We start from the raw sequence: 15,411 nt of genomic DNA on the forward strand, positions 1-15,411 counted from the left end.
GGGCCACCCTCCTTTCCAGCAAAGATGGAGAGAATGATGCCCCCTGGCATCCGTGTAGCTGCAGTGCTCCCCAGGAGCTCAGAGCACTTTGTAGACCAACATCTTCATCTTCACCAAGCCACCTCCTCCCCCGAGCCTTTCAGCTGGAACTTTGGCTTAAATGGATGAGGGGAACACATTTGGGACACTTTCCAAGAAGTTGCTCCTGAGTCTCCTGTGCATGGATCCCTGGGCAGGTTCTGCTCTTGAGAAACATGCACAACAGTGTGCAGCTGTGCCCTCAAGACACCCTTGCTGGGCATGTAGGGAAAGCGGCTGGCAGTCAGGGCTCCCTGAGGATGAGAGGTTCTTGTGACAGCATCTACTCTGCTGTGTTGCCTGGTCATTCAGGGGCTGCCCTTTGCTTGTGAAATTAACTGTTATCAAAGATTTGACCCTTGATGATGCTGTTGATGCTACTGATGGTGATGGTGATGACGTTGATGATAATAATGGTGGTGGTGATGATGATGATAAAGAGGAGGAAGAGGCACAGTAATGGCTAAAACCTGTTGAGGACTTACTATGAATACAAACTATGATTTTGCATCTGCCCCAGGAGGTAAGGGCTTGTTAAAGGCTGTACCCCCGCCCCTCACCGCCAAAGATATATTGAAGCTCTAAACCCCAGCACTTGTGAATGTGACCTTGTTGGGAAACAGGATCATTGCAGTTAAAGATGAGGTCATTGGGTAGCCCTAATCCAACATGACCGCAGGAAAAACCATAGCCTTGACTAGACTGACCTTTGTTGGCAAAGTAATGTCTCTGCTGGAGCTGACTCATTGGGAAAGACCCTGATTCTAGGAGGGATTGGGGGCAGGAGGAGAAGGGGACGACAGAGGATGAGATGGCTGGATGGCATCACCGACTCGATGGACGTGAGTCTGAGTGAACTCCGGGAGTTGGTGATGGACAGGGAGGCCTGGTGTGCTGCGATTCATGGGATCACAAAGAGTCGGACACGACTGAGCAACTGAACTGAACTGAATCCAACATGATTGGCATCCTCACAAGAAGAGGAGAGAGACACACTAAGACAAGACAGCCATGTGAACACAAAGGAAGAGGTTTAAATGGACCCATTATCCACAGCTCAGGGACTTCCAGTTTTGTTTTGTGTTTTTACACATGAGTACGGATTTGGCAGTATGTGCCTCCTGCACTCTCTAAGCTTACATGGTGGCCAGGATCATAGACATTTTTGTCTCAGGGTGTCCTGGTGGCTCCAGAACCAAGAGATGATAACTGGGCTTGTTGGACCTGTCTGTTCCCTGGCTCCCAAAGCCCCTTGCCACCTGCTACTCTTACAGGAGGCAGTGTGCTGAGCAGCAGCTCTCACCTGGGAGTGGAGCCATGGCCAGGTAAGGTGCTCTCTGCAAGGGAGACAGCAAGACATTTAATCCCATCAGATGGACCAGGAGCAACCTGGCTGATTACCCCCAAAGGGGATTTACTCTGTAAGTAAAACTTTTAAAGAAAAAATATGACACAAAACTTAAGCCTAAGGAGAGCCTATCTGTGACCTTAATGGTTTCTGTAATTTGAAGAACAACATGCAAAATTGAGTTTTTCTAACCAATCTGATTTCTGCCAAAGCTTTGATTATTATTGTTCACTTTTGATAAAAAGGACTTAAAAGTGTGATAGGAATTTTCCTGCCTTATTCATGTCGGTAGCATGTGGCCTGAGGACCACAGTGCTAGAAAGGGTGACCAAGGCCGTGCACCCAGTTAATTGGGACCTATAAAAGTGTGTGCCCAGGACCCTCTGCTCTTCTCCGCCTGTATTCACTCGCACTCTTCCCAGGACACCACATCCAGCCTCCTCTGGAAGCCTCCCCGGCCAGCCGGGGCAGAGCTCCCTTTACACTGGCAGCCACTGTCGGGCTCTGTGTCATCGTCCCCACTGCTCAGCACTCCCGCTGCATCTGTCACTTCACGCCCTGGGACTGGTACAAGTGGGCCTACGTGAAACAATGAATGGATGAATCAAAAAGTCCCCAAGGATGCCAGACTTCCTTCACTTTCTTTGTGGGACACAGCCCTGAGCTGAGTGGGTGCAGCCCTCTGACATCCCAGAGAATCTGTTTCTGTCTCCAGCAAGCTCTTCTTATGTGGCTACTTGTCCTGGAGACGGTGGATAAATATCTGCCTCTTCAGGAGAACACGTGTTCCTTGGACAAAAAGACCGTGTCTGAGTAATAATTTATTTTTCTCTCCATAAAATGCCACTCAGATAGCAGGTGGTCCAATCATTTTGTTAAGTGAACAGGGTGTAGCAACAGAGGCATTTTCGTCCTCTGACTGCACTGAGGTTAGCTTGACACTCATGGGAAGCAGAGGGCACAGGTCTGGTTCTACATGCCGAGGCAGTGGGAGGCGGCTGCTATTGAGTGTAAAGAGCCAAAAGGACCTTCTTTTCAGTACTATTTCCCCATTTTACTTCTCCCAAAGCCTTCCTCACTATTGTGATGGTGATGATGATGATAATAATGATGATAATGATGGTAACATTGGTGATGGTGACAATGATGGTGGTGATGGTGGTGATGGTGATGATGGTGGTGATGGTGGTGATGGTGATGATGGTGGTGATGGTGGTGATGGTGATGATGGTGGTGATGGTGGTGATGGTGATGATGGTGATGATGGTGGTGATGGTGATGATGATGGTGATGGTGATGATGGTGGTGATGGTGATGATGGTGATGATGGTGGTGATGGTGATGATGGTGGTGATGGTGGTGATGGTGATGATGGTGGTGATGGTGGTGATGGTGGTGATGGTGGTGATGATGATGATGATGGTGGTGATGGTGGTGATGGTGGTGATGGTGGTGATGGTGATGATGGTGGTGATGGTGGTGATGGTGGTGATGGTGATGATGGTGATGATGGTGGTGATGGTGATGATGGTGATGATGGTGGTGATGGTGGTGATGGTGGTGATGGTGGTGATGGTGGTGATGGTGATGATGGTGATAATGGTGGTGATGGTGGTGATGGTGGTGATGATGATGATGATGGTAGTGATGGTGGTGATGGTGATGATGGTGATGATGGTGATGATGGTGATGATGGTGGTGATGGTGATGATGGTGGTGATGGTGGTGATGGTGGTGATGGTGATGATGGTAGTGATGGTGGTGATGGTGGTGATGGTGATGATGGTGGTGATGGTGGTGATGGTGATGATGGTGATGATGGTGGTGATGGTGATGATGGTGGTGATGGTGGTGATGGTGGTGATGATGATGATGATGGTGGTGATGGTGGTGATGGTGATGATGGTGGTGATGGTGGTGATGGTGGTGATGGTGGTGATGGTGGTGATGGTGATGATGGTGATAATGGTGGTGATGGTGATGATGGTGGTGATGGTGATGATGATGATGGTAGTAATGGTGGTGATGGTGGTGATGGTGATGATGGTGCTGATGGTGGTGATGGTGATGATGGTGCTGATGGTGGTGATGGTGGTGATGGTGATGATGGTGGTGATGGTTGTGATGGTGGTGATGGTGGTGATGGTGGTGATGGTGATGATGGTGATGATGGTGGTGATGGTGGTGATGGTGGTGATGGTGGTGATGGTTGTGATGGTGGTGATGGTGGTGATGGTGATGATGGTGGTGATGGTGATGATGGTGGTGATGGTGGTGATGGTGGTGATGGTGGTGATGGTGATGATGGTGATAATGGTGGTGATGGTGATGATGGTGGTGATGGTGGTGATGGTGGTGATGGTTGTGATGGTGGTGATGGTGGTGATGGTGGTGATGGTGATGATGGTGGTGATGGTGATGATGGTGGTGATGGTGGTGATGGTGATGATGGTGATGATGGTGGTGATGGTGATGATGGTGATGATGGTGGTGATGGTGGTGATGGTGGTGATGGTGATGATGGTGGTGATGGTGGTGATGGTGATGATGGTGATGATGGTGATGATGGTGATAATGGTGGTGATGGTGGTGATGGTGGTGATGATGATGATGATGGTAGTGATGGTGGTGATGGTGATGATGGTGATGATGGTGATTATGGTGATAATGGTGGTGATGGTGATGATGGTGGTGATGGTGGTGATGGTGATGATGATGATGATGGTAGTGATGGTGGTGATGGTGGTGATGGTGATGATGGTGGTGATGGTGGTGATGGTGATGATGGTGGTGATGGTGATTATGGTGATAATGGTGGTGATGGTGATGATGGTGATGATGGTGGTGATGGTGATGATGGTGGTGATGGTGGTGATGGTGGTGATGATGATGATGGTGATGATGGTGATGATGGTGGTGATGGTGATTATGATGATGGTGGTGATGGTGGTGATGGTGATGATGGTGGTGATGGTGGTGATGGTGGTGGTGGTGATGATGATGATGGTAGTGATGGTGGTGATGGTGATGATGATGATGGTGGTGATGGTGGTGATGGTGATGATGGTGGTGATGGTGATGATGGTGGTGATGGTGATGATGATGATGATGGTGGTGATGGTGGTGATGGTGATGATGGTTATGATGGTGGTGATGGTGATGATGGTGATGATGGTGGTGATGGTGGTGATGGTGATGATGGTGGTGATGGTGGTGATGGTGGTGATGGTGGTGATGATAATGATAGTGATTACAGTGATGAAGAGGATGATGATGATGATAAAAAGGAGGAAGAGGCACCATAATGGCTGAAACCTGTTGAATACTTACTATGAACACAGACTATGATTTTGCATCTGCCAACTTTACTTGTCTACCCAGCAGCCCCAGGAAGTAAGGGCTTGTTAAAGGTTGAACTGTGCCCCACCCCCACTCCAAAAGACATACTGAAGCTCGAACCTCCAGCACCTGTGAATGTGACCTTGTCTAGAAACAGGGTCATTGCAGGTGTAACCAGTTAAAGACGAGGTCATTGGGTGGCCCAAGTCCAACATAACTGGTGTCCTCATAAAAAGAGGAGAGAAACACATAGAGACAAGACAGCCACGTGACCACAGAGAAAGAGATTGAAATGGAGCTAATCATGAGCCAAGGAATACCCAAGGGCCCCCAGAAGCTGAAAGAGGCAATGAAGGGTCCTCCCTTGGAAGCTTCTGAGTGAGCACAACCAGGCTGACACCTTGACTTTAGTCAAGAGGCAGTGGGAGGTGGCTGCTATTGAGTGTCTGGACTTTAGCCTGGACTTTTAGTCTCCAGAACTGTGAGAGAATCAACTTCTGTTGGTTTAAGCCTGTGGTACGTGGCCACAGGAGCCCCAGGAAACTAATATGAGGCTGCTATCATCTCAGTCTTATTGATAAATAAACTGAGGCTCAGAGAGGTTAAGCACGTTTCCCAAGGTCACAGAGCTCATAGGTTGAAGCACAAATGCAGAAATGCACTGAGATGGAGAAGGGTATACACCTGCCACTCCATGAATTGTCTGTCATGCTTTCTGGTTTCCAAATTTTGTCCTATGTAGGTGGAAACTATTCTGAAATAAATGATGCACTTCTCTGCCTCCCTAACTCAGGAAAATAATTGGGCCTTTTTTCGAATGAGTTGAGATCTCTGTGAACATACATGCACTGGCTTGGTTACAGAAAGTGCAGTCTGGAGGCTGCTGTTAAATCTTTTCCCACTGTGGTGTCAGGCTGACATCCGCCATGTCTCACAGTGTCTGCCACTAACAGGCTCTTTGATGATTCACTCTCAGGTCTATGACAAACCGAAAGCCAGCTCACAGGGATTTTCAGTAATTATGTGTTTAAAAAATTCATTATAGTAAGAGAAATGATAACACCTAACATTTATATGACGTTGACTGCTGCACTTTACATTCATTAACTCATCTGATCCAAACAACAACCCTAGCAGACAGGTGTCATCACCACCATCACCATTATCATCACTTACATCCTCACCATCACCACCATCGCTACCACCACCATCATCGTTGTCAGCCTTCCCATTTTACTGATGAGTAACCCCAGGTCTGGAGAGGTGGAGTGATTTGTTCAGGGGAACACTTATGGGCTGAATTATGCCCCCTCCTATTTATATGCTGAAGTCCTAATTCCCAGTGCTTCGATTGTAACTGTATATGGAGATAGGGTCTTTAAGGAGGCTGTTGTTCAGTCACTCAGTTGTGTCTGATTCTTTGTGACCCCATGGACCACAGAATGCCAGGCTTCCCTGTTCTTCACCATCTCCCAGAGCTTGCTCAAACTCAGGTCCAGTGAGTCGGTGATGTCGTCCAACCATCTTGTCCTCAGTCATCATGGTTAAACAAAGTCTTTGGGGTGGGCCTTGATCCCACCTGACTGGTGTCCTTATAAGAAGAGGACATTTGGCCCACAAAGAGAGACCAAGAGTACACCCGCACAGAGGGAAGACCATGGGGGGACAGGGGAGGAGACTGCCATCTACACGCCAAGGAGAGAGGTCTTGGTGTGTCAACCCTGCTGACACCCCAATCGTGGCCATCCAGCCTCCAGAACTATGCGAGAATAAATGTCGTCACTTACACCACCCACTCTGTGGTATTTTGTTCTATGGCAGCCCCAGGAAATGAATACAAAGATCCAGCCAGCCAGCCAGGGCAAAAACCAAACCAAAAACCAAAATGATACCCAGGAAGGGTGATAAAGAAGCCACTTTCATTCTCAAATTACAGCACAGAAGGAAGTGGCTTCTTGACAAAGGAGCCAGTCAGGCACACGTGTGGCCTGGGAGGGATGGACCAACCTCCTGAGGACCCGGGAGACACTGCAGTGACCACCTCATGTGCTCATTCAGCCGCCTCCCCACTGGGATCCCCTGTGACCTACAGTCACTGCCTCAGTAACCTTGAAGGCTGCACAGTAAGCAGCCTTGCCCAGGTTTCGACGTCACTGAGACAACAGTTCTGGAAAGTGACTTGCCCACATCCGAGCAGCCAGAGAGGCTTCCCAGGTGGTGCGAGTGGTAAAGAACCCACCTGCCAATGAAGGAGGCATAAGAGATGCAGATTCCGTCCCTGGGTCATGAAGATCCCCTGGAGGAGAGCATAGCAACCCGCTCCAGTATTCTTGCTGGAAGAGTCCCCATGGACAGAGGAGCCTGGCGGCCTACAGCCCATGGGGTCGCAAAGAGTCGGACACGACCAAGCGTCTGAGCAGCAGAAAGCAGCCATAGCGGCAGGGCTGAGGCCTGGGCCCAGAAGAAAGCCTGAGAGCAGCCCACACACCAACACCCAGCAGATCCGCAGGGAGGGCAGAATAAGGGCCTTGTGCACCAAGAGGAGAGGGCAGAGGCGTTTGGAAGACAGCGTTAACAGAGGCGCTGTGGCAGATGGAGGAAGAGGACAGAGGACTCATCCCAGAACAGGAAAGGGAAACGCAGAGCTGGCCCTTGCAGTCATCCAGCCCCGGGCCCCACCAGGCCAGCTTCTGCAGCCAAGACGAAGCCACCACCTTCACCAGGCCTTACCCTGTTGCCACCTTGCCTCATTGAACTTGACCGCAGAGCCCACCGAGTGTGTCCTTGACACTAGCTGTTCCTTGAACAACACCAAGTATATGCCCCTGGTGTGATGCCACTGTTCTAGTGGCAGGCAGGCCGGGGACAACCTGGCTTCATTCTAAGGCTGCAGTTAATGTGTGTGGACAGAGGTGGAGCAGAAGCTGGTGGCCTTCCATCGGGGCTCCAGTGTGGAATGGATGGCAGAACCAGGGAGTCTGGGACCTTGGGAGGAGAGAAGGACTTTGACCAGGGTGTGAGTGGCTACGGCGAGGCAGGGCTGCACTGGCCGGACGTGACTGCCCACTGGCAGAAAGCAGGGCCCCATGTCAGCTGAGCCAAAACAGGCATCACCAAAAGACAGCCAGGTGGGGCAGGGGGAGAGGGCTTAGAACTAGAGGGCACCCGGGGCGGGGCCAGAATGGTACAGTCAAGCTGAATTGGACAGATGCCATGGGCAGTGGTCGCCAGGGCAGCAGCAAGGGCAGACAGCCCCTGGGAGGGGACCAGGGCAGGGAATGCCAGGCCACTGACATTGGGCACTCTGGGAAGCTTTGGGGAGGGGCAGGGTTGGTCCATAGGGTGCCTGTCCTCTAGGAAAAGAACACCCACCTCTGGGCAGACACAGTCTCTGCCAGAACCTGGAGCTGAGTGAGGGCAGTGAGGGCTCGGATTATCCAGGTAATCCCCTCGGAAGGGCTCCCTCATGCAGACACAAGCAGAGCTTTCAAGGGCTGGCTGAGAGGGTGCGAGCATTGGCCCAGAGCTGCAGCCGGCACAGCAAGGTCCTCCCAGTGCAGAGAAAGCACTGAGGGGAAAGAAAGCCACCACAGCGGGAGGGGAGGGGGGCACCCAAGAGTGCCAACAACTGAAATCCCGAGACTCCACTGTGCCCAGAGCTCTCTGCTTACCCCTTCACTGCTGCCCCCGCTGGGCCGGCACGACTCATCCTGGCAGTCCCTCAGTGACGTGTCACCAACCTACAAGGCTCGGGTGCAGAGTCCAAGGAGGCCCAGCCGTGTTGGGTCAGGCCCATCCCTGCACATCTGAAATGCTGGAGTCACTGCTACCCAGCTCGGCACCCAGTCCTCACCCTGCAGGGCCCCGAGGTCTCCCCAGTTCCTGGCTCCCTGTGCACTTCCCAGTGTTTCCATGATGCTAGTGTGATGGGGGGGGAGGGTGCCACGGCTTCCAGCAGATGCCCTACAGAGGGGGGCCGAGTCCCAGGAGGATCTCAAGGGGAGCCCTTCTAGACCTGGTGCTGACACAGGCCATCTGCTCTCAGAAGGAGTTCTCGGCCATAAATAATTCAACCAGAAATTCCAGGAAAACACGGGCTTTTGTTGACTTCCTTACCCTGCTGCTAATCTGTCTTTAAACTTATTAAAGATAAAACATTGACACCTGCAGGAACTTGGCAGTTCGTGGTGTTCTGGCCCCCGGGGGCTGGCAGGCGGTGGGGCTCTGCACGGCTTCTTCCATCCATCTGGAGATCTTGCCTGGAGAAGGTGAGGCGGGGAAGGAAGAGCACGTCGTTTGTCAGGAACATGGATGTAACCGAAACAACGGCCAGGGAGACCTCGCAGTTCCAGTGAGAAGAGGGGAGGGTGTGGGGGCTGTTCCCGTGACATCTGGAAGGTTGTTTGTTCTTTTCTCCAACGAAATGTAGTGACAGAATGAGTCTGGGTTTCATCTCTGGCACAAATTTTCAAAAGTTTCTAGACACAGGAAATGTAGCTATGTTAATGGACGATCCAGAGAAGGAAGTAGAGGGTGCTGGTGAGAGAAGTCTTGGGCCTCAGTGGGTCAGGGTATTTTCAAACTGAGTGGGCAGTGCTTGTCATGCCCTGAGCCCACCTCCGTCTGCCTCTGGGAGGTAGTGGGCTCAGGTCCCCTCTGGGATGCGCTGCAGTGCCGAAGGATGAATGAGGCCAGAGCTGGGAGACAGTCTGGGTGGGGCCAGGACCCAAGGAAGCCAAGGGACAAAAGCTGGTGTGTCCTGGGAACTGACAGGACAGCAGCATCTCAGAGACTCGGGTCAGGGAGGCAGCTCCTCAGGGGTCCCAGATTGGCCCAAGGTCTGCAGACAGGAGTCGGGGTGGGGAGAGCTGGAGAGGGGTGCAAATGATGTCCCATGTGCTGACACTGAGGATCAAGCTTCTGGGCTTCTGAAGCTGGAGCAGCCCGAGAGAAGGGAGGCGGGGATACGAGGGGCGGGGCCTGTGGGCGGGGCTTAAGGAGCAGGGTCTTAATAGGCAGGCCCTGTGGGTGGACGGAGCTTGTGGGTGAGCTGGTGGGCGGGGCCATCTACGGGGCAGGGTCTGTACGGCTGGAGGCAGATTGTGCAGGATGTTTTAGTCACGCTCGGGCTTATGACGGGTTCCTGCAAACACTGGGGTCACTGAAGGGAGTTAAGCAGGGATGTGACGTAGTTAAATGTGTCCTTTTGAAAGCTCCCTGTGGCTTCAGTGTAAACAGTGGATGGGAGGAGATTGGGAGGAGGTTAGTAGGAGTCATGGACAAGGCATTGGTGTTGGAGAAGACTCTTGAGATGATGCTGAAGCTGAAACTCCAATACTTTGGCCACCTGTTGCAAAGAGCTGGCTCATTTGAAAAGACCCTGATGCTGGGAAAGATTGAGGGCAGGAGGAGAAGGGGACGACAGAGGATGAGATGGTTGGATGGCATCACCGACTCAATGGACATGAGTTTGGGTAGACTCCAGGAGTTGGTAATGGGCAGGGAGGCCTAGAGTGCTGCAGTCCATGGGGTCTCAAAGAGTCGGACATGACTGAGTGACTGAACTGAACTGATGGACTAGGCATCACCAACTCAGTGGACGTGAACTTGGGCAAAGTCCAGGAGATGGTGAGGGACAGTGAGGCCTGGCGTGCTGCAAGTCCATAGGGTCGACTTGGCGACTGAACAACAGCAAATGGGGGAGGTGGAGTGGGGGGAGGGACGGCTAAGTGAGAATGCAGCATGAGCGTGAAGAGAAGTGAATGTATCTGGAACTTGTTGGAGACAATCCCCAGAGTGTTTGGGGCAGGAAGGCTGGGATCCAGAAGGCCCCAGAGTTATGGGCGGTTCCTGGAGCTGGGGGCCCTGGGGAGGGCCAGATAAGCAGAAAAATCTGAGCAGAACAGTGTGGACAAGTCCCATCTCTGGTTCCTGGGGATCCCCAAGCAGGCGTGACTGGTGGGTGGCTACATGGCCTCCAGCAGTTGGCAGAGAAAGTCGTTGGCAAGAGGCAGTTCATGTGGGAGGAGGGGGATGGTGTAGGTTTAAATCTGTGTGGCAGGAGCCTAGCTGTTCTGTGATGTTTCTAAAAATGGTGGGTGGATAGAGGCAGAGCTCAAATTCTCTGACATTAGTGTCAGCTTCTTAGAAGGGATAGGAAGGGCGGGGTGGGGTGGGGAGGAGGCGTGGGTGCTGGAAGGTGCAAAAGCCCTAAGAGATGCCAGGAGATGCCAGGCGAGGCTGCAGGAAGCAGAGGCCGTCAGGACCCCAAAGCCATTTACTTTCCTGTGAAGACAAGTGACAGCCCTTCATGTTTTGCTCTTCTCTGTAGAAACTCATGAGTGTGTCTGCACAGCGCACGCACCCTCCCTCTGCCTGTCTGAAGGTGAAGAGGGGGAAATAGTGCAAAAGAAAAGAGACAGTTTTGCATCTCTTGCTTCAAGGAAAGTGATGGAGGAGCCCTTGCCCACTGTCCTAATGGTCCCCTATTTCACCCACAGCATCTCCAGACACCACCCCTGGAGCCATGGGAGCACCTCTAGTTTCTTTATTTTTATGTCTGAAGCCTTTTCTTTGTGGTTTAGCAGACAACTGGACCCAGAGCAGAGAGCAAAATAGGACTTCTGAGGGGAGGTAACCCTGGCACCTGCCCGGGGGGCCCACAATTCCGGGTCTGTTTATGAGCTAAGTGGCCAGGTCTCTGGGTTGCCTTTGGACGGGATGATATTTTCAGCCTGAAAATCATAATGCTGCTCCGAAATGTGGCGGAAAATAAAAAACCCAAACCTGGGTTCGTTTGTCCTGTTAGTGACACAGTTAGTGGAAAAGCAGGGGCCGGGGACGAGGTCAGAGGCTGGGCCTGGAGGCAGTGCCCAGAGCCCAGGCCAAGGTCAGCACCCGGAGAGCCGCCCTCACAGGGCAGCCTCGAGGGTGGGGCCTCCCCTCCACTGTGATTCCCTGCAGCTTCAACTGCCCCCCAGTGAGATGCCCCTGGTGCTGGGCAGAAAGCGAAAGGGCAGCTGCCCCCATGGCACGCTTCAGCCAGCTTCTACCTGGACACTCCAGCGACAGAGTATCGCTGGACTCACCCACTAAAGCAGTTGTTGATTTCCAGTAGTTCAAAGAGTTAAAAAATTCATCCTCTGATGAGCTGAAGAGAGGATAAAGTTATTCGTCATCAGTATCAGTTCTGAGGTGTGTAGTACAATGCCCCTCCTACACAGCCTGGTCACAGAGTTGTCCTGCCCACGCGACAGATGAGAAAAGTGAGGCTGAGAGACAACACTGGCACCTGACCTTGGCTCCAGAGCTAAAGGCTTTGAGACTCACAGCTCGGTGTCATCATCCCCATTCTACAGATGAGGAAGTTGAGGCTAGAGGGGCCACCCCAGTGCACAGCCCCATCAGCACAAAGGCAGGACTCTGGCTCAGATCGGTAAGGTCTGGGGCTGCTCTGCGGGCAGTCTCAACATTCCCAGCCTCAGCGTTAGTGCCGTTCCCCTTCCAGCCGGTCAAGTATAGAGACAGTCAGCATGCTCATCTGCCTCTGCTCCTTGCTGGGCTAATGTTCTTGGCTTACTCCCCTCCCATTTCAATGGCAGGGTCTGGCTCAAGGGCTCCCAGGTAGGGGTGGGGTGGGGGGGGAAAGAGAGATAGCGATGGGGGACAGTGGTGTTTGTGTGACGCAATCCTCATCCTGATTCTTTCAGAAGCTGGGAGGCAGCTCATGCGTCCAGAACTGAGAGGCGGCACTGATGGAGTGACGCCGTTTTTTTCACCACACCGTCTCTCTGACCAGCCCCTCCTCAGACTCCTCGAAGCTGCCCAGAGACTAGGCAGTCAGACGGCAGCTCCACCCACAAAACCCAGAACCAAGTTAATGAGCCAGACTCTGCCCTCAGAGTGAAGTTCACTGTCAGTAAGCATTATCTCAAGCATGCCTGAAAGACGTGTACTTAGTGACTGTGTACATACATATGAATCTATAACTTATGGCCCGCTTTGCAGCATAGTAGGGAGAAAAAATAGATATAGATAAAGACATATATAGATATGCCATTGCTGTTTAGTCCCTAAATCGTGTCCAGCTCTTTTGTGACCCCATGTACTGCCTCACACCAGGCTCCTCTGTCCATGGGATTCCACAGGCAAGAATACTGGAATGGGTTGACATTCCCTTCTCCAGGGGATCTCCCAACCCAGAGATCGAACCCAAGTCTCCAGCATTGACAGGTAGATTATTTACCACTGAGCTACCAGGGATGCCCATATATAGGTATAGATGAGGAAATGGACATTATAGATACAGATACAGGTGTGGACAGAGACACGCAGACCGTCTCTGCAGCCCACTCACTGCAGCCTTCTGGAATGTGGAAATGGGAAGCATTCCCTCCTCTGCAGCTCGCCACCACACCTCTGTCCCCACAACATGGCAGACAGACCTACAAGGTGGTAACAGACAAGGACCCAGAGCCCAAGGGCCTTCCAAAGTCCTGACATGCCTCCTGCCCACAGCATCTCTCTCCCAGATGCATCATTCCATCTTGCAGGCTGGGAAACAAAGTGCAGGACATCCTGAGATGGCTCCCGGCACAAGTCCAGTCCCTGGTTTGTTCCCCAGAAGTTCTTTGTCAGTTACAAGTGACCGTGGCTCCCAGAGGTCACCATGGAGGCCAGCGGGGCCCTAGGAGCTGCCCAGGTCCGGACTCAACTGAGGTTCCATGGGTCTGTTCTGCTCCCCCTGGGGTACCCCAGCGCCCAGGATCCAGACACAACACCACAGGGCAGGGGAGGACGGGGATCCCTGCCCCAAAAGAGGCTCCCCTGGAGGGTCTGGGCTGTTTGGAGGGAAGCATGTATTTAATCACCCTGTGATTGTGGGGGCTGTGATGGATCACTTTACAATCAGGTTGGCTAGGCCATGGTGTCCAGTTTGTGCAAACACCAGTCGACTGTGAAGGTACCTTCAGATGAAATGAACGTGTAACTATGTGACTTTGAGGAAAGCAGATCACCCTCCATATGTGAGTGGGCCTCACCCAATCAGTTGTAGGGAGACCAGCCAGCCTTCTGGTTGCCTCTGCTCGGCTGCTCCCTAAGCCTCCTTTCCTGGTGCCTGCATAGGGAGCCTCTAGGAATTTTGGAAGAAAAAGAAAGAGATCAGAGAGCATTCACTCCCAGGTCAGAACTGAGGCTGGAGGACCAAGGTGAAAACTGCTTAGCTGCCACCACCTTGGCCCTAAGAGGAGCTCTGGGTGGGGAGTTGGTGGGAGTCATAGAGCATCTCCAAAGCTCTCCCAGGACCCCATCACTGCACCTTGTGGACAGGAGCCAACGTGTCTCAAAAGTACCATTGGCGTCAGAGTCCGGGTGTAGGGAGAACAGTCTGCTGAGAAGAGCATTTTTAAGTCTCATCACTGAACCCCACCAGGGCCCTGGCAGCTATGTCAGAGGGTGGGTCTGGGGCTCCTCTGACCTGTGGGGCCTCCCAGGGAGGGAGCCTTCCCCTCTTTGCTGCAAGCTCAGCTCAGCATGTCCTCTGCTCTCAGGCCACTGCTACAGGTGGGCATCCACCTCTCTCCCTGGCAGTAAAATTATCATTTAAAATAAAAAAGGGAATTTAAAATAGAATGCCTATTACTCTGCCCACGCAGCCTTTTTGGGCGACAATCATGAAGAAGCACCTCTGTGGTCACTCACCTTCCCTAAGCCCCACAGGTTTCCTAGTTAAGGTCTGTTGGATCAGCCTTTTGTAAAATATTTAATATTGATACTTCTATGTTTGTGTAAGCCTTCATGCCCACCCTGGCCTTTCCTGGCTCAGGCCTGTGTACGAATTTCTGGTTAAATACACACATCGTACACACAGGCACACTTACATCCCACACAGAGACATGCATCTCTCACACACACACAAACACACACAGGCACAGCACACACATGGCCCCACCCACATCACACACACACACACACACACACACACGGCTCCACTCTCATCACACACACATACGTGCACACCCTTGTTCCAATCCCTCCGAAGACCACCTCCTGTCACTGCCATGCTGTAATATTTCATGAAAAGCAAACAAATTGCATCTCCTTGATTACATTTCCTGATTTCTTAGAAAGCAAAATTGTAGTAATTGGTTTACATTAAGCATCGTGCTATTTGAGAGTGGGAAATTAAATAGAATACCGTTAGTTTGGATTCGTAGGCAAACATAGTTTAATGAGAGCAGCCGCAGACGTTTGGAAACGCTTCTAAACAACATCTTTGCAGGGAAATTGCAGTTTGTATCACTGGCTACAGTGGAAAACTGCTCCAAGGATGGACCTGGGACCCTTCTGGCCACCCTGTGGGGCATTGGTCTGCTGTAAGGCCAGACGCCCTCAGTCCTTAAAGGGGCACAGCAGAGTGGGTTCTGGAAGTGTGCTCGGCAAGGACCACGGCCCGCTTTTGACCACTGTCCTGGGATGTGGGCTGTGTGCGGTGCTGAGTGTGGCCAGCTCCACCTTGAAAGTCACCCAGCCACCTGCCATCAGTGCCAGACCCCAGACTCAGGAGAGCCCTCGGCCAAGGGCCTCATCCCTGGGTGAAAACTCGGTTTGGATCTTTCACCTGGCTGGGCCCCCGTCCCCAGCCA

General features: G+C 52.1%; 1 protein-coding gene across 1 annotated transcript; it reads right to left on the reverse strand.

Moving 5' to 3' along the window:
* Positions 1-2,504: 2,504 nt before the first annotated feature.
* Positions 2,505-3,701, reverse strand: LOC129654288 (uncharacterized; the record flags this gene model as incomplete). The annotated part of the gene is made up of 1 exon (XM_055583788.1): positions 2,505-3,701. A coding segment is annotated over one exon (1,197 nt), but the record flags the coding sequence as incomplete, so codon positions are not given.
* Between the last annotated feature and the right edge of the window lie 11,710 nt (positions 3,702-15,411).

The sequence above is a fragment of the Bubalus kerabau genome, chromosome 5 (assembly GCF_029407905.1).
Source record: "Bubalus kerabau isolate K-KA32 ecotype Philippines breed swamp buffalo chromosome 5, PCC_UOA_SB_1v2, whole genome shotgun sequence".
Taxonomy (NCBI): domain Eukaryota; kingdom Metazoa; phylum Chordata; class Mammalia; order Artiodactyla; family Bovidae; genus Bubalus; species Bubalus kerabau.